We start from the raw sequence: 27,346 nt of genomic DNA, 5'->3' as shown, positions 1-27,346 counted from the left end.
TTAAAAAGTAATTGGGGGTGGGGGGAGGAGGAGGCGATTGTGCTGGCTCTTCCATTGGTGCTTGCCCGCCACACTGGTGACCGCACACGGCTGCTGTAGGTAGTGTTGACGCGGCAGTGCTGACGCGCCCTGCCACAAGGATTAAGGGGGCAAATATCCTCCTTCCTGAGACAGTGATCAGTGCATACATACGCCACCTCATCTGCTGGTGGCTGGTATAGTGATGTCTCGCCTTGCCACCAGGATTAAGGCACTAAATATCAACGCCGCTGGACAAGGAAGGTGGCCATCCTGCAGCTTCTACCACCTACACCTTCAGGGGCACGGCCTGCTCCTCTGTTTCCGCCAAGGACTCGCTCTCCGCCCCTATCTGCCGGTGAGGTCTTGCTAGTTCATTTATTATAAGCCAAATCTATGAAAATATCCGAGAATTAACTGTAACAAAAAAAATTAAAGCAAAATTAGAACATTAACAACCGCCAAAATTACTTTTTTTCAATTTGTAAACAAACGATTATCTGAGGCAGAGGCAGGGAGTCCCTATTTATCAGTGAAAATCTGTTTTATCGCACTTGTTATAAGCCAGACTGTCATTAAATGGAGATGCATGGCTAAGTTTTCATATCCATGGGTCATATATATCCGCCATTACCTGGTTTTGGTGTGATGAAGGTTAAATGAGGCGAAGTGGGAGGTCGTCTTCTCTTCTGAGGCCGCCGCCATGATGGATGTGGGCGTGTCCTAACCTGTCGATGTTCCAATATTTTCCTATTATCGTAATTAATTTATTTCGCCCTGTAAGTAAGTTTTTGTGGTTTCTAAAAATATTTTGTTGTATTTTAAGTGTTTTCCATGTGTGTATTAAAGGTAATGTGTTGATTATGAGGTTGTTTACGTCTAAAATAACCGTTGCTTTTACGGTCACTTTTTTAATATCGTCATATGAAAATTTTTATTACAGTTGCTAGTTAAGATTTTATTGCTTCAAAAAATCGTTCATGGTATTTAAAGTGTTTTGCATTCATGTTCAGTTAAATATGTGAACCTTTAGAATGATTTATAGGCATGTTAAAAGTCGAAAAGTTGACATTTTGTAATTTCTTATTTTTTTTATTTCACCTTGTAACTAACTTTTGATTGTTTTTAAAAATAGTTCAGATTTTTTAAAGTGTTTTCCATCCCAGATGAATTAGATTTGTGGTCTTCAGAATGTTTTTTTTTATCGTGTTTGTTCCAACATTTTTTCAAATAGTTCTTTTAAAATATCTTTATTACTAGTCAAGCCGGATATTGTTTTATATTCCAGATATTAGTTAAACTACATGACAAGTCAGAATTAATAGAGGATTTCAGCTTAGCTTTATTTTTTCGAGGGGTCAATTTCAAAATGAAACGAAATACGTATTTTAGAAACGTGACGTCATCATGGCGCCTACATCCGGGACCTCTTTCCCCTCCAGTCTCTCTCCTCCATTATTTAGCGTAATATTCTGTTTTTAATTCAAGTGTTTCCAGACTCAGTAGTGTAAACATGATCAGAAGGAGGGAGAAAAGAGGAAAATTGAAGGAAGGAAGGAATGAATGGAGTAGGAAGAGAAGGAAAATAAAGAAAATATTAAGAAAATAATATTTAACTTAATTTCCAGTGTTTTCCTGGTATTTACAAGCATTTCTAGCCTGATGTGTGTAAATTGTAGTAAAAAAAATATCTATATATATGAGACCCCGTTAGAAAATCAAGAAACCTCATCATAATCAGCAACAGGACCCAGACCGAGACATTTCTTGTGTTGTGAATTTCTTACATCAAAACACACCAGGAAGACAACAGAACCAAGAGAAAAACGCCGGAAAAACGCAAACAGCTTACATAGGAGAAGTGTGGGGGTAAAGAAGACGATAATATTAGCAGTAATAGAGAGATGAGGACGAGAGACAGCGGAGAGAAGTGACAGGCTGAGGAGTTGGTGAGGAGGGCCGAGGCACCACGGAGACACCAGTGAGGCACCATGGCACCGGTCAGAGGTCACATGGGGCGCCAGGAGTGGGTGCAGCTTCACCTCTCACTGCTGGAGGAGGAGAGGCAGGCGGAGGTACAGGCAGCCCAGACACAGGTAAGCCCACACCTGCTTCCTCTGTGGTGTGTGAGTGTGTGTTTGTTTGTGGTAATAAACTGAAGGTCTTTGAGTTTATTGTGTTTTGTGAGGTTTATTTTTTACATTTTTGGGTGATTTTGAGGTTAAGTGAAGTTTTTTATTCTTTATTTTTATCTTTTGAAGTTTTGCCGAGTTTCTAAGAGTGTTTCCCTTGTTAATAGTGTAGAAATCTTGCTGATCTGTCACTGGAACCATAAAAACACCCTTAAAAACCCATATCACTTTATTATAACTCTTCCAAGGCCACAGAGATGACTAGCTTTGTTCTCAAGAGTGTTTCCCCTGTTAATAACATAGAACCCTTGTTAATCTGTCACTAGAACCATAAAAACACCCCTAAAAACCCATGTCACTTCAATTAGAGTCTCTGGAATGTAGTGGAGGAGAAGCGTGGAAGTGTTTAAAAATACAGCCCTTTTTCTCCGGTGCCGCAGGTGGAGGGGGTGCCGGCCAGGGTATTGGAGGCGAGAGGAGTGCTGCTGGGCCGGCTGGTGGTGGCGGAACGCTCTACGGGTCTCTATGGCCGCCCCGTGGTTACCCTCACGCCAGAACGCAAGGATGCCACGCTCCCTGCTAATAAATTTTCAGCCGGTAATGTTTTCTGTTATATTGTATTGTTTGTTTTGTTATGTTAGAGCTGTGGGGGGTAGTAAGGTAGGTCATGACATTGTTGCTCTCCCACAGGGGCTGACAGGGCTAAGACTGAGTGTGTGTGTGTGTGTGTGTGTGTGTGTGTGTGTGTGTGTGTGTGTGTGTGTGTGTGTGTGTGTAGTTATATTCACCTTATCATCCTGCCTAAAAATCTGAAAACAAGCTCATTTTATCCTGTCTGTCTGTTTGTCCAATTTCCTTAAGGTAAAAATAAATAAAAGTAAAAATAAATAAATAAAAATCGCTTACTTTATCTACCCTAGGAAATATGAATAAATAAAACTAACTAACTTTCTGCAGGTGACATTGTTGGGGTGTGTGAGGGGCCCAAGCAGGTGGCGACGGGGGTGGTGGTGGAGGTGGGGGAGCGGCGTGTGGTGGTGGCGGGGGAAGAGGAGGGGAGGGAGGACTTGGATAGCCTGGAGGACGACACGAGGATAACACTGCGGAAACTTGCCAGCGAGGTGAGAGAGAGAGAGAGAGAGAGAGAGAGAGAGAGAGAGAGAGAGAGAGAGAGAGAGAGAGAGAGAGAGAGAGAGCAAGGGAAAGTAGAAAAGGAGAATGAGAAAGAGAAACATTTATTGATCATTAAGTTAATTTTGAGAGAGAGAGAGAGAGAGAGAGAGAGAGAGAGAGAGAGAGAGAGAGAGAGAGAGAGAGAGAGAGAGAGAGAGAAGGTAAAGTAGAAATAAAGAATGAGAAGGGAAGGAAAACAGAGAGAGAGAGAGATACTTAACACCAGATACCCATACATCTTATATTCTTATCACTCCCTTATACACAAGCAGATCTCCCTAACACACTCAAAACCCCTTATATTTTCTTGTATCGCTCTTAAAATTCCCCTTTACACACTTAAATCCCATAACATTTCCTTATTATCACTCAAATCCTTTTAAAACACACTCAGATTCCTTATATTTCCTTTCTTCCCCTTATAACCCCCTGTATCTACCCCTATTCACCCCACACCTCCGTTTTCAGGTCACCTATAGACGCATCAAGTCCGGGCTTACACAGCTGGGTCAAGAGGTCAACTCGCCAGCCTCCCACCTCCTAGCGCTGCTGTTCGGCGAAGACCCTCCCTACGACCTCTCTCCACGCCTGCCCCCAAAGCTGATCTCCCCCTCTGGTGACCTGCAGCTCTTCAATGGTAGGTCATAGGTCATGTAGGGCTGGTGGAGGAATGAGTGGGGTGATTGAGTTAATGAGGGGGCTTGGAAAATTGAGTGAGGTAGTGATTGAGGTTGTTATGTACTGGGGTTGGAAAGTGATTGAATTAGAGAGATATTTATGGCATTGTTAAGGTTGAATTGAATTGATGGTCTACCCTTGCCCCTTCACAATGAAACTGTTCCCTATCCTGCACCTCCTCCAATCCTGCGACCACAGTAAGGCCCCACGGCAAACCCCACAGCAAGACCCCAACAGCAAGACCCCAACAGCAAGACCCCAACAGCAAGACCCCAACAGTAAGGCCCCACGGCAAACCCCACAGCAAGACCCCAACAGCAAGACCCCAACAGCAAGTCCCCAACACCAAGACCCCAACAGCAAGTCCCCAACAGCAAGACCCCAACAGCAAGACCCCAACAGCAAGACCCCAACAGCAAGACCCCAACAGCAAGCTCAACAGCAAGCTCAACAGCAAGGCCTCACAACATGATCCCACAGCACACACTAGCCTAACCTTTCACAATCTATACCACTTTCCCTTATTTTCTTATCGTAATGGGTTATTGTACCTTCACTTGTGCCCTTGGTGTAATAATCTGTACCTTCCCCTCCCAGACCGTCTTGACTCGTCCCAGCGTGAGGCGGTGGAGTTTGCCTTGCGACGCAGTGACCTGGCAGTGATTCATGGCCCTCCTGGCACTGGCAAGACTACAACACTGGTGGAGGTGATTCGGCAACACGTCAAACTGGGCTGCAAGGTCTGTTTTTTTTTTTTTTTTTTTTTTTTTTTTTTTTTTTTTTTTTTTTTTTTGTGATGGTATTGTCTATTCTTCCTTCATTTGATATTAGTTTTCTGTGTTGCTTGTGTGTGTGTTTGTGTGTGTGTGTGTGTGTGTGTGTGTGTGTGTGTGTGTGTGTGTGTGTGTGTGTGTGTGTGTGTGTGTTTTCCTCTCATCTAAATAGCATAGTTTGAGAGAGAGAGAGAGAGAGAGAGAGAGAGAGAGAGAGAGAGCATTTTCCAGACATGTCATTTTTCTATTAAATATTCTTCCCATTTCTTCCTTTTATTTTCTTGCATCCTCCTTCATTTCTTCCTTCATTCCTCCATTATTCCTTCTTAGAGAGAGAGAGAGAGAGAGAGCACATTCACCTCTCCCTCCCCCTCCCTTCCTCAGGTATTGGTGTGTGCTCCTTCCAATCTCGCCGTAGACAACTTAGTGGAGCGACTCGCGGCAGCCAAGGTTCGTCTGGTTCGTCTTGGCCACCCAGCTCGTGTCACAGCACTCACGCAGCGCCACACCCTTGACGCCATACTGCACAACAGGTGACGTGCTGGCAGGACGAAAGATCAGGTTTTAACTTAATATTGTACATAACCCAGACATTTTAGCTCAAATTTAAACACAACTGATGTTTTTCCCTCATATCTGTGTTTGTATAGCTTGATTCTCCCTGTATCTCTTGAATTACGAGTCTTTTATCTTTTAATACTAAGTGGTGGTGTGTGGTGTGTTGCAGCGAGGAGTGGTGTGTGCTGGGGGATATACGTACTGAGATGGAGGGGGAGCTCGCCAGGCTGAGGAAGGCCCGGGGAGGTGACCAGCGCAAAAACACAAGGAACAATATTAAAAGTCTACGTAAGGAACTGAGAGAAAAGTGAGTGTGTAGTAGTAGTAACAGTAGTAGTAGTAGTAGTAGTAGTATTTCCTATAACCAGTATTTTTAATTTCCCAGAGAGATAAGTGAGGAGGAGTAGTAGTAGTAGTAGTAGTAGTAGTAGTAGTAGTAGTAGTTATCTTTCTTCTTCCTCCTCTTCATCTTCCTTTCTCTCCTTTTCTCCAGTCATTAGCTTTCCTCTCTGTCTTCCTTCTTTGTTTTCTCCTTTCCTCACCCTTTTTCTCTTAATCTTCCTTCTCCTTCCTCCATATTTACTCACCATACTAATGTTTATTTAACAATTCCTTTTAATTTTCCAGAGAGACGAGATTGGTCGGGCAAGTGATGAAGGGCAGTGAGGTCATTCTCTGCACTCTTACCAGCGGCAGTGACGAGGGGCCCCTTAAACACCTGCCCCCGCAACACCTGGATTTGGTGGTGATTGACGAGTGCTCCCAGGTGTGTGTCTGCAGGTGTGGTGGTGTTGTAATGGTGTTGTGGTCACTTGTACAGGTGGTGTGTTGAGTTTTTGGTTATACAGGTGTTGTTGTCACTGTTGTGGTGAATTGTACAGGTGTTCTGGTGGTTTAAGGTGTTGTGATAATTTGTACAGGTGATTTTTTGACTTAGAAATCACTAATCCACTATTTATTCACTTGAAACCCTGAAATCCACTTGGAAATCCACTATTTATCCTCTAGAAAGTTTGAGATCCACTTAGAAATTGCTGTAATTCATTATTTTTCCACTTAAAATCTTGAAATCCACTTGTAGTTCTTGGATATTCACTTAAAATCCACTTTTTGTTGTATCTATTGAAATTTCTTTTGATATCCACCGTCATCTCGTGTACCTGTTGGAAATCCACTTGGTGTCCACTTGAAATCCACCTGTTTTCATTTTTCTCCACTGAATCTTGAAATTGATCTAAAATCTACTTGAAATCCACTTTTATCCACTGAAAACCCACTGAGAATCTATAAACCCACTTGAAATCCACTTTTTATCCACTGAAACCCCACTGATAATATTGAAATCCACTCAAAAAAATCTCGGAAAATCTTGAAACCCACTCAAAATCCACTTGACAACCACTTTTACCCACCATGACCCACACAAAACCTGAAAACATTAAGATCCATCCACACTGACCCACTTTCTCTCCACACACAGGCAACCGAGGCATCTTGTTACCTCTCTGTAGTCCGCGCCCCCAAGCTAGTGCTGGCGGGTGATCACTGCCAGCTGCCCCCTACCATAGTGTCCCCTCAGGCAGCTGCTAAGGGGCTAGACTTGACCCTAATGGAGAGAGTCATAGGTACCTTGTTTGTGTTCTATCCATCTGTATATTAGGGAGACACAGGGCAGCTCAGATGTGGGTGCTACAATATCTCGCCTGTAATTTTTAACTATTAAATGTTTTTTCTCTCTTTTCTTTATTTTTCTGTCTTTTTTTTACTACTTGTTTCTTTGTTTTTGTACCTATTTTCTCTTTTTCCCTGTCTTTCTTTCTTCCTCTTTTTTTCTCCTATGTTATTTTTCTTTCTTATTGTAACTCTGCCTTTTCTTCTACATGTCTTGTTTATCTTTACATCTCTCTCTCTCTCTCTCTCTCTCTCTCTCTCTCTCTCTCTCTCTCTCTCTCTCTCTCTCTCTCTCTCTCTCTCTCTCTCTCTCTCTCTCTCTCTCTCTCTCTCTCTCTCTCTCTCTCATAGTAAACCTAACTTATCTCAATTCTTGTGTTTTCTGTTAGCTGAGTGTTGGGATTCTCTCTCTCTCTCTCTCTCTCCTCATAGCAAACCTAATTCTTGTTTCCCCTTGCCAGCCGAGTGTGGGGAGGGTGTGGTACGTATGTTGACCCAGCAGTATCGCATGCACTCAGACATCATGCAGTGGGCCTCGGACGCACTGTACCAAGGTCGCCTCACTGCACATCCCTCTGTCTCTACACACCTCCTCGCGCACCTGCCTGGTGTCACCCCCACTGAGGATACAGGTGTGTGTGTGTGCGTGTGTGTGTGTGAAGAGGAGGAGGAATAAAAGGATGATTTCTCGGTGATATTGTCCCTTTGTTGTTTTCTCATTCTCTTATTCTTTCTCTCTCATTATTCTTATTCCCTCTTACTTATATTCTTCTATCCTCCCATTCCTCATCCCTCCCTCTCTCACTTTCACACCCCCACAGAGACCGCAGCAGTGGTGGTGGACACGGCAGGATGCGAGTGTTGGGAGCTGGACACCGACGACACACAGAGCAAGGCTAATCCAGGAGAGGCGGTGGTGGTGGCATGTCATGTGAAGGCTCTTGTGGTGGCTGGTGTCCCTCAAGAGGCTATTGCTGTCATCACCCCTTATAATTTGCAGGTGTTGTTTTACTTGTTGTTTTTGGCGTTTGGTTTGTTTTTTGTTGTTGTCGCTGTTTATAATGATATATGTGTGTTTTTTTTTTTGTTTGTTTGTTTGTATGTTTTGTTTTGTTTATTTTTTTTTTTGTCTATTGGTTCATGGTGTGGTGAAGTTTCTCTCTCTCTCTCTCTCTCTCTCTCTCTCTCTCTCTCTCTCTCTCTCTCTCTCTCTCTCTCTCTCTCTCTCTCTCTCTCTCTCTCTCTCTCTCTCTCTCTCTCTCTCCCTCTCCCTCTCTCTCTCTTTATTCTATTTCTGTCACTCCTATTTCACGTCTTCCTTCCTTCTCCTCTCTCTCTCTCTGTCTTTCCTATCCTTTTATCTCACTGTCTATCCTTCATTCTCTTCTCTTTATCTCTCCCTGTCTCTCCTTCCCTTCTATTTCACTCAATCACTTAACTATCTCACTATCACCTCTTTCATCCTCCTCTCTTTATTTCCCCTGTCTTTTTTTTCCTACTTGTCACTCAGTCCGTCCTCATCTTTCTCTTCCCTTCACTCAGTCATCCTTCCTCTTACTGTGTCTTTCTCTTTCCTTCATATCTCACTCTTCTCTTGTCTGTGGCAGGTGGAGATGGTGCGAGGACTGCTTTCCACCACCTACCCTTTAGTGGAGGTGCGGTCAGTGGATGGTTTCCAGGGCAGAGAGAAGGAGGCTGTTATCGTTTCCCTTGTACGGTCTAATAAGCATGGTAAGTAGTAGTAGTAGTAGTAGTAGTAGTAGTAGTAGTAGTAGTAGTAGTAGTAGTAGTAGTGGTGGTGGTAGTAGTCTGTCTATACATCAAGCTGGCATTCCCACACACAGACACACCACAGACAAGAAGAAACATCTCTAATATGAAGAATAAGAACACAAGGGTTGGTGCAGGGAGCCGTCAGGCCTACACATAGCAGTCCCTGTACAAAACATGCCTGTCAGTTCCCACCAGTCATCGCCATACATTTATTTAGTCTTTCAAACCTTCGTAATGAGTAGTAGTAATAAGAAACTAGCATAACACAACGGTTGGTGCAGAAAGCTTGTTAACTCGCACACATAATTTTAAACTGTAGTAAATGTTTCTTTCCTGCATTCTTCCCTACATCAACAACCCCTTGAAAAACCCCAATAACTTTCACTACAGCCTACTGAGAGCTGCAGAGACACTGGTACAACACATGGAAACACTTAAGAACACAGTGCACTAATGTTGCAGGCACTGTTGGGTTCCTGAGTGAGGACAGGAGGCTGAACGTGGCAGTGACTCGCGCCCGGAGACACATAGCACTCATTGGCGACTCGGAGACCACTGGCAAGCACCCCTTCATCCACGCCCTGTTTGAACACTTGTTTCAGCACGGCCTTGTCAAGACTGCTCATGAATTCCAGCAAGGTGAGAGAGAGAGAGAGAGAGAGAGAGGCAGGCTACACTTATCACACCTCAAACTATCCCTAACCTAACAAATAACCTTCCGCAGAGCTTGACAACACAGAGGTGCGGCTCCCAGAATGCATCAACTGGACTACAAAGGGCAACAAGTCTACAAGTAAAGGCACCAAGACAAAGACAGGCAGGGAGAAGGAAGCCAAGAGGACAAAACCAAGGCCACAACCAACAGAGGAGGACAACTTGAAGAGGCAACAAGAGTACCTGGGTATACTAAAAGATTTCCTCAAGTCCCCCAGTTTGTCGTACAGTTTCCCCAAGAATCTGAACTCCTATGAAAGGCGTTTGATTCATCAGATATGTGAGGAGCTTTCTCTCCAGCACTGCAGTGAGGGGACAGATAAAGAGAGGCACATTGTGGTGAGAAAACAAGAAAAACAGGAGGAGAAACCAGATGAGGAGAAGAAAGAAGGGAAACAAGAGACAGTAGAGAGTAAAGAGAGTGAAAATGAAGATGATTTGGTCTTGTCAGCTGAGGAAGAAGTAGCAGGGAAAATAGAAGCAACTGTTGATGACTTCATAAACTCGTCGGATGAAATTTTAAGACTGCCTGGTAAAATGAATGCACTGGAGAGAGCCGTGGCGCGTAACGTGTGCGAGAGACGAGGCCTGCCACACCACAGCGAGGGGAAGGGAAAGACACGAAGGATAGTCATTGAAAAACCCCGAAAAACACAGAAAACGAAAAACGCAAACCAGGAACCAGAAAATGCAAGGAATTCTGGGATAAAAGGCGATATGAAACACCCTCCTGCTCCACCACAGCACACAGAGGCAACCAGTAATGCCACCCACAGCCACAGCACTGAGGAAACCAAACATTCAAATGAGGAACTAAAGAAAGCTAGGAATTCTGGAATAAAAGAAATGTCAGATCTACTTCCACCACAGCACACAGAGACAGCCACAGCCACCCACAACCACAGCAATGCTCAGAGTGGCGCTATACCAAAGACACAGCAGGAAAACACCACAGCATGCCTCAAGAAAACCCGAACGCGTTATGTGGGTGGAGAATATGTGCTGGTGGAGGACGGAGGCGCCACAGAGGAGATGAAGAGGTGTGCTGTGTGTGGGAGGGACGTGCCACAGCAGAACTACAGCCTCCACAGCGTCCAGTGTGAGAGGAGGAGCAGAGAGATGCAGAGTGCCACAGCAGCAGGGAAAAGTGTGAGAATCTATGTGTTTTTTTGGGGGTTTTCACTCTTGTTGCTTGAAGGGAGAGAAAGTGTGAGTTTTTTTGCCATTATTTAAAGGGGTAGACTAAAAAATTAGAGGAATTTTTTAAAAGGCTGGATTTTTATTGTTATTTAAACAGATGAATTGAAAAAAAACTTGAATATCTCATTATTTAAAGGATGGATTTAAAAATGAGAGGAAATTTTTTAAAAGGCTGGATTTTTATTGTTATTTCAAGGAATGAATTGAAAAATGTTTGAATATCTCTTATTATTTAAAGGAACAGACCAAAAAATAAGAGGAATTTTTAAAAGGTTGGATTTTTTTATGTTATTTAAAGGGGCAAATTGAAAAAAAAAAATTGAATTTCTGTTATTATTTAAAGTGACATTAAAAATAAAAGACAAATTAAGAAAAAGAAGCTTAAATTCTTGTTATTATTTAAAAACACAAATTTTGAAACATGAATTTCTCTTATTGTTATCTAAAGGGACAAATTTAAAAAAAGAGGCTGAATTTTTTATTATTATTTCAAGGATGAGAAAAAGATTACAATTTGTGAGGTATATAATCAGTGCTCATCTTTTTATATCAATTTCCCTAACATATTTACTTTCCAGAATAAGGAGAATGTGAAGAAGAAGAATAACAAGAAGGAGAAAGGAAAGAATGGAAACAAGAAGAAGGGAGAAGAGGAAGAGGAAGAAGATTTTGACTCCCTCATCAATAAATTTGTGAAGGTGAGAGAGAGAGAGAGAGAGAGAGAGAGAGAGAGAGAGAGAGAGAGAGAGAGAGAGAGAGAGAACAAGTAATGGGTTTAGGCTCAAAAAAATTAGATTAAAAAGAGACAGGAAGGAATGGGTTTTCAAATAGGCTTATCTTTTCCTTCCCATTCCTTCTTTCCTCCCATTTCTTCTGTCTTTTCTCTTTTCCTTTCCTTCTTCTCTGGATGTTCCTTTTTCCTCATCTTTTTTCTCTTTTTCCTTCTGTCCCTTCCTTTCCTTTCTTCTACATCTTTATATTCCTTTTTTATTTCCCTCATTCTTTTCTCTTCATTCTTCTTCATTTTAATATTCCTTTATTTTTTCTTCATCCTTTCTCCCTTCCCTTCTATTTTCTTCTATCCCTCCTTTCCTTCTTTTCCTGGCTTTTCCTGGTATTTTTTTCCTTTTTCCTTCACTTTCTCTCTCTCCTCCCTTCATTCTTTCTCTCATTCCTTATCTTTCCTCTCTTAATATTCCTTTTCTCTCCTTTATTTTCACATTCCTTCTCCATTTCCTGATAATTTCTCTTTTTCCTTCCCTTTTCTTCTCTCGTATCCCTCCTATCTCCCTCCTTTCTTGATCTTTTCTCCTTTTTTCCCTTCCTTTTCCTTCTCTCCTATTCCATCTATCTCCCTCCTTTCTTCATCTCTTCTTTTTCCCTTCCATTTCCTTCTATCCCTCCCATTACCCTCCTTTTCCTCATTCCTTCTCCTTTTTTCCCTTCTCTCCTATCCCCCCCTTTATCACCTGTCTTCCCTTATCAGTAAACACAGTGACTACCTTTCTCTTCCCTCGACAGGAGAACAACACCTGTTCTCAGCCGCACTGCAAGATCCCCACCTCTGTCATCTACCAGCTGTGTCCCTTCTGTCGTCACACCTTCTGCCTGTCACATCATATGGCTGAGATTCATGGCTGTGGTGACCTCGCACGCCAGCAAGCCAGGACGGTGTGTGTCTGTGTATGTGTGTGTGTGTGTGTGTGTGTGTGTGTGTTTAGTTTCTTTTTTTCTTTTTTCAGTCTTTTTTTTTATTGCTTTTGGCTAGAAAATTGAAAAAATAGTCTTTTCTTCAGTTAATACATGTTCTTGCTTGCCTGTGTATATGTGTGTGTGTACGTGTGTGCTGTTTCCTTCAGTAATACTTGCCTCTATCACCTCTTTGTGTGTATGTATGTGTGTATGCATCTGTTAATCTATCTATCTATCTATCTATCTATCTTTGTATCTACCCATCTAGTCACTAAACCATGCATCTCATTCCTACACAACTCAATACCAACCCAACATTCATGACCTAACCTGACCTCTCCCTGTGCCCTCCTCCCCCCAGGTCATCTCCAGGGAGGGGGTGCTGTACCCGGGGAGTGGCGTCCCCTCCAAGAAGCCAAAAGAGGACAAAAGGAAACACTTGGAGAGGAAACTAGCAAAGAAAATGGATGACTTTTCAACGAAGAGGACAGTGAAGAAGTCTGACAAGAAGGAGTAGGAGAAGGAGATGTATAAAGTAGCTAGATTTATTTGCTTTTTCTTTACTTTTTATTCTTGATTATTTTTGGTTCTTTATATATTTATTTATTTTATTTATTTGTTTATTTATTTTATTTATTTATTTATTTATTTATTGTACTTCTTATTCTTGGTTGTTTTTGGTGGTTCTCTTTTTTTTATTTGTTTATTTGTAGATATTGTAGATAGCTCTTTCTTGTACATATCAGTTTATTTATTTATTTGTTATTTCTGTATTATTTGGTATTTTCTTTTTTTCTCATTTATTTATTTATTCAACTTCTCCGTGTCTTCATTCTTTGGGATCTTCAATGATTTTTGTAATATTTAATATATTTATTTTATTTTTTATTTTTTATTTTTCTTTTACTTATTTAAGGATATTGTGCCTTATTTAAGTTCTCTCTCTCTCTCTCTCTCTCTCTCTCTCTCTCTCTCTCTCTCTCTCTCTCTCTCTCTCTCTCTCTCTCTCTCTCTCTCTCTCTCTCTCTCTCTCTCTCTCTCTCGTGTGCAATCAAAATTTTCAGTCAAAATCGAATTATTCCACTAAGCTCTATTGCAAACTCATAAGGCTGTGAGAACGTAATACATCAAATTATTATATATATACAAGTGTTAATGCATGGCAGCTTTACCACGTTATCAAATGTATGGATTGTTGAGTATTGAGAATAATAATAATAATAATAGCAACAACAACATTTAATTACTTCCAATATATAATATGGAACCTTATTAGCCTTAAATTATTAAAAGAGAAGTTTGAGTATAAATATTTTCAACGTGAGGCTTCAGCAGTTTACACCTTGGGATGACGAGACAAGACAAACAATTTAAATAACTAAACGAACATACGTACGTCTGTTTTGGGACAAGGTAGAGGCGACAATGAGATGGTTGGGGCATGTCAGAGGGGATGAGGCATGTATGAGGAAGGGGGTTGCTGGAAATTGACCTACCGTTCAGCAAAAGAGGAAAACAAAAGGGATTTATGGATGCTGTGAAAGACGAAGGAGCAGAAGAAGGATTTGCTGTGGTGATCCCAAATGCAGAGATGTGAAGCTTATGAAACACTGTCCAAACTGCGAGATATTAATCATTAGCAAATTATTGATACCCCATTCATTTATAACTACGATTCTCAATTTCCTAAAGTCACGCAGGAGGCAAAAATATTAAAGGATGGCTGGGTCAGGATTAGGTATCAGGAGAGAGCGAATCATTACGGATACATTATTAGACTGAATCAGCTATTTTTAGACATAGGGAATCATTACGGACATTACTAAGGCTGAATTGAGTAACAGATGATATAATACCCTAGATGCAGGCAATAAATAGCTATTTGAATACAGGAGATAGAGGTCGAATTAAGTATTAGAGGACATAGTGAATCATTACGAACATATTACGTAGATAGAATTAGCTATTAGACGAAGACGTAATATGCTAGGAGAAAAAAAAAAAACTATTAGAAAACGTAAGGAAGAATTCTTTGTCCAAACTCGACTAAATTCTTCTTCTCTTCCCTCTAACGTCCAAAAGAGGAAAATTTCAATAAGGACAGGGAATCAGTTAGCTAAGGAGACCCAGTTATCACATGCCAAGGTCCAGTAAATGGCAGTATTGACGTAAGGTTGTGAGGTAACAATTGTATAACGGGTAACCATCTTTCTCTGGTCGTGGGTCCTCTGCAGGGAAATTTCCTTGTTACGAAGAATTTTACCCTTTTATGAAACATTTCCAGAATATCTATACTGGTCATTTGCACGTTTGTTTATTGATAAAAGCCTTAAGTAATTTATTAGTATGATTTCTAATTCCATATCTAGGAATATGGCGTGATAAGAAAGAAATATTTACAATACCTATTTTATGTATTAGAGAAATATTGAGATTGCAATTAAAAGTGAAATCATAAAGTATATAATAAGAAACACTAATTTTTCGTAGCTTTTTTTGTAAAGAATAATAGCTGAAACTTAAAAAAGTGCAGGGTAATAAATATCGCCATTAGGGATACTTGAACCATGAAACGACCACCACCAGCGCCACCGCTTCAGTGTCCTCGCAATGGCCAGCTCGTCGGTACGTCTGTTTTCCTCAGGCACTTTCGGCTCCGTGTGCCGTCAGGTCGCGGTAAGTAGTGAAAAGAAGACTTTTAAGTAGCAACCAGTATGTTTATATATGATATGTATTATCCTGAAACACGTGTGAAGGTTTGTGCGTGCGTGTGTGTGTGTTTTGGGGCCAGGCCGTGAGTATCAGCTGATTGGTGGGTGGTGATGTAACCAACCCGTCTCCGGGAAACTCGCCTTATTTGACATTATAATACCTCTCTGTTATAATATAATGTCCCTAACGTGGTCTATTAAAGTTTTTTTAAAGCTAGTTGTGTTTATTTAAAGTTATGTTATGTTTTAGTTTATTTGCGTTCTTTGGATATATTTTATCTGGTCAACTCAGTGTTACTAACTCGGTGTGTTGCAGGACGTTGTTGGTGGTGTGTGCGTCTCCCGCATGTCACGGCAACTTAGGTTAGATTTTAACTTTTATTTGTGGTTCAGTGCGTTTTGGATTTGTTATTATTTATGCAAATGATTACTCCACAAACTTGTCTGTTTTACAATATTCGTAAGGATGTCTGGGTTTACTTATGTCAAGTCAAGATAGGTTAGGTTTTAATTGTCATACACTTTGTTTTATTTATGATTATTTATTTATATATATTTGTATTTTTATATTTATTTATTTTATTTTTATTTTATTTTTTTATTTATTTTATTTATTTTTTTTTCACTCCATATATTAACATCCAAACTCAGTCTATTGCACAATATTCATAAGGCTGTCTGGGTTTCCTTACGTTAGGTCAAATTTAATGGTCTGTGTTTTGATTCCACGCCTTTATTGTTTTCTCTTTGTTTTTAACTCTTCCTGCGACACTCTTAGCTCACTGTAGCCCTGGTGTCATGACAGGCTGGCTGGTGTTCTCAGTGCCGGGTCAGGTTGGCTTACATTTGATACTCCTTTTTTTTAATTTGTGATTCTATTTAATTTTCTTCTGTTTATTGTATTCATATAGTTTATTTGTCTCGTGTGTTCATAATTAAACTACTACTACTACTACTACTATTGCTTCTATTATTACTATTATTACTACCATCACCTAGCTATCATTATTACCATTCTCTCTCTCTCTCTCTCTCTCTCTCTCTCTCTCTCTCTCTCTCTCTCTCTCTCTCTCTCTCTCTCTCTCTCTCTCTCTCTCTCTCTCTCTCTCTCTCTCTCTCTCTCTCTCTCTCTCCACCACTACTACATCTACAACCGCAGGTAAGATGCCAGAGTACAGCGGCGGCGGCGGCACCCGAACCAACTCCAGAGAAGAGAATCAAGAAGTTTGCCGTGTACCGCTGGGACCCTGAGAAGGCCGGGGACAAGCCACACATGCAGACCTATGAGGTGGACCTGAATGCGTGAGTGTCCGGCCCTTAGAGGCGGTGTTGGGGCGTCCTTAGGGATGGTTAGGTTAGGTTTTGGTTATGACTGAGTCGTTAGGTTAGGTTAGGTTAGTGTCTGTGATGATAGTTTAGATTTTTAATGCTTTGGCTGCAATTTAGTACATCTTTCCTTCGTTACTAATAACCCTGAGCATCTTTAGTTTAGATTTTTAATGCTTTGGCTGCAATTTAGTACATCTTTCCTTCATTACTAATAACCCTGAGCATCTTTACTTGTTCTACAGCTACCTCCAATCTTGAAAATGGGTAGAAATTGCAAAATGTATTCTTTTAATCCCCTTCTTTCTTCTAGATGCTTATTAAGATTTCTTGCATTACTTCTGGTGCTGTTAATTGTCTTGAATCACAGTGAAGGGGTCAAGAGATCGTTAGGTTAGGTTAGGTTAGATATCTCTAATTATAGGTTAGCTTAGGTTAAGTTATGATATTAAGGGATAGTTAGGTTAGGTTAAATTAGGTTAAGTTATGATTTTAAGGGATAGTTAGGTTTGGTGTCTATAATGAAAGGTTAGGTTAGGTTATGATTAATAAGGGATGGTTAGGTTAGGTTAGTTTTAGTGTCTATAATTAAAGGTTGCATTACATCATGGTATTAAGGGATTGTTAGGTTAGGTTCTTTGGCGCCTAGTGTGGTGGAGCGGCCTCAGGGACTGTTGGGTTAGGTTAAGTTAGCTTAGATTAAGTTAGGTTTGTTATATAGACAAGGAGAGGGAAGCATTACACTCAATACAAGCCTTACTTCACCTTGTCTTCTCCTCCAAAGTGCCTTCCCTCCCTTACGTGCAACCCCATGATTAAGTTAGATTAGGTTAGGCTCATACAAACAAGGAGAGGGAAGGATTAAAGCCTCACTGCACCTTGCCTTCCTCCCCCCAGGTGTGGCCCCATGGTGCTGGACGCCCTACTCAAGATCAAGAACGAGATCGACCCTTCCCTCACCTTCCGCCGGTCCTGCAGGGAGGGCATCTGTGGCTCCTGCAGTATGAACATTGGTGGCGTCAATACTCTGGCTTGTATCAGGTATGAGATCGTCTGTGTGTGTGTGTGTGTGTGTGTGTGTGTGTGTGTGTGTGTGTGTGAAAGTCTCTGGAAATCTCACTCCTATCCAGCCACTCCAGTTCCTCCATCACTCCATCTCTGAGGTGAAGTGAGGCAAGTGACCATGCTTATCATGTGCCTAGGAACTGTGAGAAGCCCGTTTGCCAGGGGTGGTGGTGCAGCTGCTTGTTAACTGGTCGCAGCGCCTCTCTCGGTCATTTATCTTTCTCTAGCATGGAATGTCTTGCTGTTCGGTCTGAGTGGAAGGAAGTGAGATTTTTGTTAGATTCTGACACTGAACTTGTCCTTAGGGTCTCGGAATATGTCGTTTACCTCATGGGAGAGACTGAGTTGACTATTCAATGCATGTGACACTCAATTTCCACCTGGAGTCACTTGGTTCACTTCAGCACAAGTATCACAAACATGATCCTAACTTAACCTTTCCCTTAATCTGTTCCCTTTCTCCCTCTCTCTTCATTCACAGTAAGATCAACTCCAGCTTTAGCAAGACCACCAAGATACCAAATAACCTCTCTCTCTCTCTCTCTCTCTCTCTCTCTCTCTCTCTCTCTCTCTCTCTCTCTCTCTCTCTCTCTCTCTCTCTCTCTCTCTCTCTCTCTCTCTCTCTCTCTCTCTCTCTCTCTCTCTCTCTCTCTCTTTCTTACTAACAAACACACACTATTATATCATTCAAAACATGACCCATACTTTACCTATCCCTTCATGCGTCATCTCTCTCTCTCTCTCTCTCTCTCTCTCTCTCTCTCTCTCTCTCTCTCTCTCTCTCTCTCTCTCTCTCTCTCTCTCTCTCTCTCTCTCTCTCTCTCTCTCTCTCTCTCTCTCTCTCTCTCTCTCTCTTCACCCACAGTAAGAGTGATTCCAGCCTGAGCAAGACCATTAAGATACCAAATAACTTCTCTCTCTGTCTCTTACTAACAAAGCCACACTGTTATATCATTCAAAACATGACCCAAACTATAATTACCCTTTCATGCACTCTCTCTCTTTTCACCCACAGTAAGATCGACTCCAACCTGAGCAAGGCCACCAAGATCTACCCTCTGCCTCACATGTACGTCATCAAGGACTTGGTGCCGGACATGAACAACTTCTATGAGCAGTACCGATCTATCCAACCCTGGCTGCAGCGCGAGGATGGCCTGCACCCCGGCGACCAGCAGTACCTCCAGTCTGTTGATGACCGGAAGAAGCTGGTGCGTTGTTCTCTGTGCAGTGTTAGGTTAGGTTAGTGGTGTGTGGGGCTGTGTGGGAGGTGAGGTTGATGTGTTAGGTTAGGCTGGTGTGTTGGTCTTTTAATCGTGATCCAAACTATATTTTAATTCAGGATGGTTCTTATGAGTGTGTCCTGTATGGCTGCTCCTCTTACCCTCTTATTTTTAATTCTAGTCTCTTATTCTCAAACCTAACCTCTTATTCTTCAATGTAACCTTTTATTCTCAAACCTGACCTCTTATTTTCACCCCCAGGATGGTCTCTATGAGTGTATCCTGTGCGCCTGCTGCTCCACCTCCTGCCCTTCCTACTGGTGGAATGGGGACAAGTACCTGGGGCCAGCCGTCTTAATGCAAGCCTACCGCTGGATCATTGACTCCCGGGATGAGCATTCGGAGGAGAGGCTGAAGAGGCTGCGTGACCCCTTCTCTGTATATCGCTGCCACACCATCATGAACTGCACCAAGACTTGTCCTAAGGTGAGTGTGGCTGTGTGGAGAGGCTGTGTGTATATGGGGATGATGTGACAACAATGCATCATTTTTGAGACAGCTTTAATTTAAGTACCCTGTATTGGCTGTGGTCTCAGGATAGGTGCAGGGTAGGCAGCTTTCTTATTGTGAAGGGGCAGGGGTGAGCTAGTGTGTGCTGTGGGGCCTTGCTGTGGTCTGAGGACTGGTGTAGGTGCAGGGTAAAGAACAGTCTCATTACAAAGGGACAGGGACAGACCAGTGTGTGCTGTGGGGACTTGCTGTGGGTGCGTGTGGCCAGCTGTGACGTGCCTAAGCTCCTGGGATGTAGTAAAGTGGTCCACAAGACTGTCTCTTTCCATTCTTTCACAATCATTACCATTCACTCCACACACACACACCCTCGTCTCTCCCACCAGGGGCTGAACCCAGGCCGGGCCATTGCTGAGATCAAGAAGCTGCTGTCTGGTATTGCCAAGAAGGGGGAGCCAGGTCTGAATGCAATGGGTGCCAGCAACTAGCATCCATCAAGAGCAATGCAAGCCAAGGTGTCCCGCTGATATTGGGTCAGTTAGTCAGTGTCTCAGTCTGTCTCTGTGGGTTTATAAGTGTGTGAACTCAGCCATTCCTAAAGTTTATGAAGTGTTTAAGGCACCAAGGGCTGAACACAAGCTTGGTAGTATTTGGTGCCTTTAAAGAGTTGATAAACTAAGGATTTGCTGTGTTTGTTCAGTTATAAACACATTTTCTCCGACTGTAGAACTCTCCCACTGTAGATAGATCAGTAATTGGGCAAGTATTCCTCTCCCTTGGTAGATATTGTATTTCCCAAAGCACCTTCCGTCTGTATTTGTCAAAACCCGGTTACTATTCTTACTTGGATTTGGATTTCAAGGTTCAGTCATCAGTTTATCATAACTTATCGCGAGTGGAGCAAATATTTGTCCCTCAGTAGATATTCAACCTTGCAAAGCACCTTTTCGTCAAAACCCAGCTGCTATTCTTACTTGGATGTCAATGACGAGGCTCACACATCGTAATTAATCAATTATTGACATACTGATCACCTTTACAAATCCAGGTGTTGCTATTGCTTTGACTGGCTGAGGGCATGAAGGGTTACTGTACTGCAGGTGTGTAGCACAGGTAGTAGTGCTTTCATTACCTCTGTGAACACTGAATGCAGGTGTTATTGGTTCAAGTGATACAGGTGATGAGTCTGTAATAAATTTTATGACTACAGGTGTGAAATATTTACCAGTTTTAAGTTGTAAGAATTCAAAAGTTAATTTATTATAATTGCACTGATACAGGTAATATCTTATCAATTACATTTACAAGAACAGATGTAAAGAATTTGGTAAGTTTAACATTTAAGAATTAAAAGGTTAATTCATTATAATTCCACTGGTACAGGTAACATTTTATCAATTACATTTATGAGAACAAGTGTGAAAAATTTACTAGCATTTCATAATCCCAGAACTTGTAAAGAATGGCGATGCAAGGCACAACTTAAGAAATGACAACAAAACAAGTGTGAAAGACTTAACTAGCTTTTCATAATCCACAAAACTTGTAAGGTAAAAAATTAATCACAAGACAGATGTGAGTAACGTACCAGCATTTCATTTACAAGGCACAGGTGAAGAATTAATCACAAAACGGCTCTATGGCTCATGTAAATAGATAAAATGAGGCAGCCCCCACCAATACATTATACAGCCTAGGAGGAATGCACAGTGTCTCGGTGGTTGTGGTGGTGGTGGTGGTAGGCCAGTGGTGTCGTGTCCCTGAGAAGCTGCACTGCTGTTGTATGGCTTAATTTCATGTACAGTTGTTTATATCTGAATAAAGTCACACCAAGACTCAGCTGTACTTCTTCTTGTGATGTGTGGCTGTTTGTCTGTCACTATTCCCCTTGTTAATTTTGGGTTCTTTTGTTTTGTCTGTTATTCTTTCCATAAAACATTTGTCTTCCCATGAATAATACAGTGTTCTTTTTCACACCTTTGTTTCTACTCTTTATCCTTTTTTTGTCTGTTTGTCATTCCTTCCATACATTTCTCTCTCTTTTCATGAATAATACAGTGTTCTTTTTCATGTCTTTCTATTCTTTAACTTACTTTTCATTCAGTATGTCATTTTGGCTGATTTTTTAAGATTAGACAGAAAGAGGTAAGGAGAAAGGAATAATAAGTAACTTTGACAGAGGATAAGTGTGATGGTGTGCACAAGTGTGTGGTGCCTTGTGTGGGCTGCCCTGTGTGGGACTGCTGGCCTGGTACAGAGATGGATAGATGGAGAATTCTTGAGACTTAGACAGGGAAAGGTAGAGAGCAAAGAATAATACCAATAATAACACTAATATTTCCAATGGAGAATATTTTGAATTATACAGGGCAAGATAAATAGCAAGGAATGATGATAATAACACTAATAAGGATTAGACTAACAAAGATAAGAAGGAGTAACACCAGTAACTTCCATGACAAGGGAGGAAAGTAAGACCAGAAAACATCGTCTAACAGTTTTACTATACAAGAAACTCCCAGTAAAAAGTAAATACAAACATGATCATTATAACTGACAGGTGTGTTGGCTGATGGACGTGATCAATGAGACAGGGAATGGAAATATACAGTCTGTGATGATGCCAAGCTGCTTGCACGCCTCCCTTACTTAACACTTAGGTGAACACGTAAATACAACCCAGAGTTGAAATCCACACCCCTCCCTGAAGAGAGACTGAAGCCCTATAGACCTTGGAAGAACAGTCAGCTACCCCTGTTATCTGCATTCGGCACCTCCCATTTATTTGTACATGTGTGACAGTGAAGGACATCATATTAAGCCTCTAATATTCATCTCCTCATCCCCCCTAACGCTAAACATGCCTGAGAACAGCATCTAGTCTTTACAGATTGCCCTCAAATATATAAAACCTGATTACGTAGGGCATGGCTCTCCCTCTATTCGTGCAAGCTACGCGGGGTGGTGTTGTATTGCTGAGAGCGCTGGCAGGTTAGGCAGGCATGGTGTCAGTCATTCAGATTTAGGGGGCGGCTTGTAGAAGTGACGGCATTTCTCCTCGAACACCTTCAGGCTTCTTTCTCTAATGATTTCCTCAATGGTTGCCTCGTTCTGTAACTCTCTCACCTGCAGGAGGAGGAGGGAGGGTTATTCAGTTAGGAGTGTGAGGAAAGGTAAATGAAAGAGGTGTGGAATGAGTGAGTGGTGAGGAGGAAACCGGGAATAGGAGACAGTGCATAGGAGTGAAATAATGAGGAAACACAAAATAGTTGACGGATGAGGAGGAAAGAAAGGAGAATAGAGAAGAATGAGGAAGGTGAAACAGAAATGAGAAGGAAAGGAGACAGAGACAAGAGGAGAGAAGAATGAGGATGAAAGTGAAATAGAAATAAGAAGTAAACACAAGATATGAGCAGGAAAGGGAATGAAGGAGAGAGTAAAGAGGAAAACCATGATAGGACACATGAATGAGAAGGAAAGTGAAAAAATGAAAAGGAAACGGAAAGAAGGAGAGAACATAAGAGAAAGCCAAGATAGGAGATATGAATGACAAGGAAAGGGAAGGAAGGAGGGAATAAAGAGAAGAGACGAGATCAAGGACAAGAATGAGGGAGAACAAGAAAACAAAGAGGAACATGGAAGCAGGAAAATGAACAAAAATGAACAAAAAAAAAAAAACATGGAACAAAATATTTAGAAAAGGAGTCAAGCTTGGAACATTTTAACTCAATATTACACTTGAAACACGAAAAAGAAAAGAAAAAAAAAAAAGAAAAAATGTTCCTTAATCATACACACATACACACACACCTTGCTCTGTTCACTACGCAATTTCTTCATAAACATTGGGTCATCACGTTTATTTGCCATCTGTCCCTGCATTGCCTTCAGTCTGCCCCGCGCCTCATCCTCACACTGTTTGATTAGAGAACCGCGCTCACTGTACGTCTGGTTCAGCTGTACGTGGGGAAACCAGAGCATTAATACCACAGACAGGATACTAGAAATCATATTAATCCTCTCCTGTAGCAGTAACAGGACACCAGAATGCTGTTATTCACCTCACTGATAAGATGGGACACTAAAATATTATTACTAGGGCACTAAAATATTATTACTCCACTTTCTCATTGATAGGACACTAAAATATTATTCCTCTTCTCTCAATGATAAGACACTCCCTTCACAGATAATTGATAGGACACTAAAATATTATTCCTCTCCTCCACTCTCATAATAACAGGACAAACTATTATTCCCATCATTGGAAAAGAGTAAATTCTTATTCCTCTCCTCTCTCAGTGACAAGACAGCAAAACATTTACCTTACAGATGAAAAGCTACCAAAATATTAAGCAACAAAACATAAGACAAGGGAAGAGAAGAGAATGTATGTATAATAAGGTACAAGACATCTACCCTCATAACAGCAAAAAAAAAAAAAAAAATTAACATGATAAACATTATAACACACTCAGCTTTCAGAACAGAGCATAAGATGAATAAATAAATAAAACATGGAAGAAAACAGTTTATCTCTCAGAATACAAGCAGAACAAAGAGAAGAGAAAGAAAAGAGGTCAGTGGAGGTATAACAAAGAACTTTAAATCACTTATTCTCCCTTAATGCAACAAAATAAGGGAGAAGAGGGGGAAAGGAGCTTGGTGAATATATGATAAGGTACAAGATGTCTAAATTCGCAAAATGCAGTAAGTACGAAAGGAAGCAAATAAGATAAAAGCAGAACAAGGCACGCAAATACACCTAACCTCTCGGAATGACACAGGAAGGGAAGAGGAAGAAAACAATTAGTAGATTAGGAATAGCAAAACCAAAGAGGGAGAAGGAATAAGAAAATAGAGGGATGCTAAGGTACAGAAAACAAAGGGAAAAGGAAGAAGAGAATAATGGAGGTATGATTATGTAAAGCAAGACCAAAAAGGGAAGAGGAAATAAGAAAACAGATATAATAAGATATACCAAGGATAAAAAAAGAAAAAAGACAGGTATGATACAAAAAAAAATAAAGAAAATAATGAACGTAAAAAGAAAGTATAGCAAGAAATAAACCATGGAAAAGAAAAAAAACAAAACAACAAAACCAACAATAAAAAAAACATAAGAGAACCAGAAAAGGACAGGAAAACAAAAGGACAGAGTGGTGATGAAACCATTCACAGCAGAACACCTAAACACCTGTCTGTACAATTCCGCGCAATGACTCCTCGGATCCACAGCACTTCGGAAGGATGGGGTGGGGGTGGCCAAGTTCAATTCATAGATAATCTTGTCATCTATTGTCCTCATCGCCTTCAGTGTGTCCTGTAACGAGAGAGAGAGAGAGAGAGAGAGAGAGAGAGAGAGAGAGAGAGAGAGAGAGAGAGAGAGAGAGAGAGAGAGAGAGAGAGAGAGAGGTGCTTAGACTAAAGTGAATATTGGGGTTTTCAAGGGTGATTTTGTGCTTCTGGGGTAAACAAAGCTAGTGATGGTTTGACAAGCTCTCCTGGGATGAATTACGGTTTTCAAGGGAGCTTTTCTGATTGGTGGTACTCTAACAGGGCTGGTGACAATTCGTAGTATGAATAGAGGTTGGGTTTTCAAGGGTGTTTTCATGATTCTGGGTAGTTTTACGTGGTCAGTGGTAGTTAAGCTGACTCTAGCGGAAATTGTGAGTTTCAGCGGTTATCATAATCCTAGCCATAGCGTAACAAGCTTTGGTGAAAGTTGTAAGAGGGATTTTTTTCCTCTTCTGTTTCCCTTGGCCAATGACTCTCTTACTAAAAATAAATAAATAAATAAAGACCCGCTAAATTTTCGGAAACTTTTTTTTCATTCTAAGATTTCCCAGTTTCCTCACACTTTTCCTTGCTAGCACTCTCTGACAGTTAGGAGCAGGCCTGTTGGCGGTCACCTGTGGCCATAACTAATACGGGGAAGGTAAAATAAACAAGTGCACAGCTTCTGAAGGCAATTCCTCCCCTACCTCATCTTTTGTTCCCCGGATCAGCTGGTCAGAGAAAACTCACGTCCCTTAAAACACCGCTGTATTTCACCGTTCCCTCAATTCTAACACCTAAAATTAAGAGAAACAGAAGCCGCGCCCTCCCCCGTGCGTATCCCGTGATCGCTTATGGGTTTGAGTCACTAATTGCAGAGTAAATCGTGTTCTTACTGTGATATCTTGGCATGATAGCGGCGTGGGGGCATCCATCTTGTTGTGTCCGAATGCGTCACTTTTATTTGTTAGTATTTATTTTCCCCATTCCTCCTCTTCTAGGTTAATATAGGGTTAGAAATTACTATAGAAAAAATATTTAGTCTATTTCATCCTTTATTTAATTGTTTAGATGCGTGTTTCTTTAGTTGACTTCGTCCGAATGTGTTTATTATGTATTTCATTAAGTAATTTACTCTTTCCTCTTTTTTTTTATATTAATATGTAATTTAAATACTCTCCTAAGCCTTTTATTATTTTTTTATTATATTCTGACTTTCTAAGCTTCTGGGTGTACCAAAAAATATAATAACTCGTCAGAAAGTGTCCATTTTAGGTTTCATTGTATAATTTTCTCTTTCCTTCCTTCCTTAATCAATATGTGACTTTAGTCTTAATGTGTTCTATTCTAACTTTCCATTTACACATTGTTTTAACATTTTCATTACTATTTGGCAATCTTTTTTCCAAATTACTAACACTGAGACATTTCTTGTTCTACAACCACTTACACACATTATACTGACTAGAAACTGCAAAATATATCATTTGTAATATCTTTCGTGTAGATGTTTAAAAAGATTTCATGCATTACCTCTAGTTCTACATATCGCGATTGAGGGATTAATTAACAGTATATCACCGCCACCACCACCACCACCCCGCCACATTCTCTCACGTCAAATAATACGAAGAAGCACGTTGTCATGTTTACCATTACATAAACACAGAATTCTGAATTACTTTGGTGTCAGTCTTAATGCTGTAAAGGGGACTCTCTCTCTCTCTCTCTCTCTCTCTCTCTCTCTGCCGCTCCCAGCTGGTTATATGAGGTCATCCCTATATCAATTTCTCTGCATCTGTTTGCAAACCTCACCCTGTTTCCGTTGTGCAAGCGAGATATAGAGCAGAAATGAGGACAGGAGATGAGAGGGAGGGAAAGAGAGGAAGGAAGGAAGTAATGATGAGAGAATAAGCTTATACTTTAACATCATTCGTGAAAAATGTTTGGGAAGGAGAGGGAGAGAGGGAGAGGAAGGTCGATAGACGGAGAAAACAAACGTTGCTAAGGAAGACTTAATTCTTCTGATACTACTACTACTACTACTACTACTACTACTACTACTACTACTACTACTACTACTACTACTACTACTACTACTAGTAATTGAGTTTCAGGAAGGGTGTATAATTAACTTATACTATCATCGTATCATATTCAGAGAGAGAGAGAGAGAGAGAGAGAGAGAAGTGACTCACTTTGACAGCATAATGCAGAAAATTAATCTCAATCATTTACAGCGGAAGTGAATGCGTTTTGGTTGCAGCAGCAGCAGCAGCAACAACAGTAGTAGTAGTAGTAGTAGTAGTAGTAGTAGTAGTAGTAGTAGTAGTAGTAGTAGTAATAGCAGTAGTAGTAGTAGTAGTAGTAGTAGTAGTAGTAGTAGTAGTAGTCGTAATAGTAGTAGTGGTTATGATCGTGCTAGAAATGAAGTGGTTAGTAGTAGTAGTAGTAGTAGTTGCAGAAACACGCCTCCCACACACGAATAGATTTAAGTATGAATGAAATCTCTTATATGGAAGGAGGATAAGGGTGAGGGAGGTCGAGAGAGAAGACAACGAGAGCTTCAAAAGACTGGTTGAAATGACACTGGCTTTCAAGAGTGCTTTTATGCTTCCAGTAACAGATTAACAAGATTTCTACATTACTAACAGGAGAAACACTCTTGAAATCCTGGCTAATCATCTGTGACCTTTGAAAATAATCATGATGAAGTGACACGGGTTTCTAAGGTTACTTTTTACAGTTATATTGAGAGATTCACAACATTCCTACATTATTAACAGGAAAAACACTTGAGAACCGGGCTAATCATCTCTGTGCCCTTTGAGATTAGTCGAGGTGAGACAGCA

The 27,346-nt window shown here is 41.0% G+C and overlaps 3 protein-coding genes across 4 annotated transcripts; 2 read left to right on the top strand and 1 right to left on the bottom strand.

Moving 5' to 3' along the window:
- The first annotated feature begins 72 nt into the window (after window positions 1–72).
- On the top strand, window positions 73–13,386 carry LOC135093989 (DNA-binding protein SMUBP-2-like). The gene is made up of 18 exons (XM_063993674.1): window positions 73–376; window positions 1,821–2,114; window positions 2,591–2,747; window positions 3,108–3,271; window positions 3,792–3,960; window positions 4,599–4,741; window positions 5,159–5,307; window positions 5,502–5,639; window positions 5,960–6,098; window positions 6,813–6,957; window positions 7,465–7,635; window positions 7,825–8,003; window positions 8,611–8,734; window positions 9,239–9,415; window positions 9,501–10,639; window positions 11,269–11,388; window positions 12,212–12,361; window positions 12,744–13,386. The coding sequence occupies exons 2-18, from the start codon at window positions 2,010–2,012 to the stop codon at window positions 12,897–12,899; spliced, it is 3,525 nt and encodes a 1,174-aa protein (XP_063849744.1). The 5' UTR covers window positions 73–376; window positions 1,821–2,009; the 3' UTR covers window positions 12,900–13,386.
- A 1,520-nt stretch (window positions 13,387–14,906) lies between these two features.
- Window positions 14,907–21,056, top strand: LOC135093990 (succinate dehydrogenase [ubiquinone] iron-sulfur subunit, mitochondrial-like). The gene is made up of 6 exons (XM_063993676.1): window positions 14,907–15,058; window positions 16,253–16,395; window positions 17,317–17,460; window positions 18,500–18,695; window positions 18,969–19,193; window positions 19,604–21,056. Exons 1-6 carry the CDS (start codon window positions 14,993–14,995, stop codon window positions 19,703–19,705), a joined length of 876 nt encoding a protein of 291 aa, XP_063849746.1. The 5' UTR covers window positions 14,907–14,992; the 3' UTR covers window positions 19,706–21,056.
- A 646-nt stretch (window positions 21,057–21,702) lies between these two features.
- LOC135093991 (protein MIX23-like) lies at window positions 21,703–25,502 on the bottom strand. Of its 2 annotated transcripts, XM_063993677.1 has the most exons (4): window positions 25,391–25,502; window positions 24,415–24,540; window positions 23,028–23,174; window positions 21,703–22,343 (listed from the first exon to the last, which is right to left on the bottom strand). In XM_063993677.1, the coding sequence occupies exons 1-4, from the start codon at window positions 25,427–25,429 to the stop codon at window positions 22,230–22,232; spliced, it is 426 nt and encodes a 141-aa protein (XP_063849747.1). In that variant the 5' UTR covers window positions 25,430–25,502; the 3' UTR covers window positions 21,703–22,229. The 2 variants fall into 2 exon arrangements, with proteins under 2 accessions (XP_063849747.1, XP_063849748.1); XM_063993678.1 differs by lacking the exon at window positions 25,391–25,502.
- Window positions 25,503–27,346: the final 1,844 nt, after the last annotated feature.

This window comes from Scylla paramamosain, chromosome 44, assembly GCF_035594125.1.
Source record: "Scylla paramamosain isolate STU-SP2022 chromosome 44, ASM3559412v1, whole genome shotgun sequence".
Taxonomy (NCBI): domain Eukaryota; kingdom Metazoa; phylum Arthropoda; class Malacostraca; order Decapoda; family Portunidae; genus Scylla; species Scylla paramamosain.
This window is presented reverse-complemented; position numbering and strand designations above follow the sequence as displayed.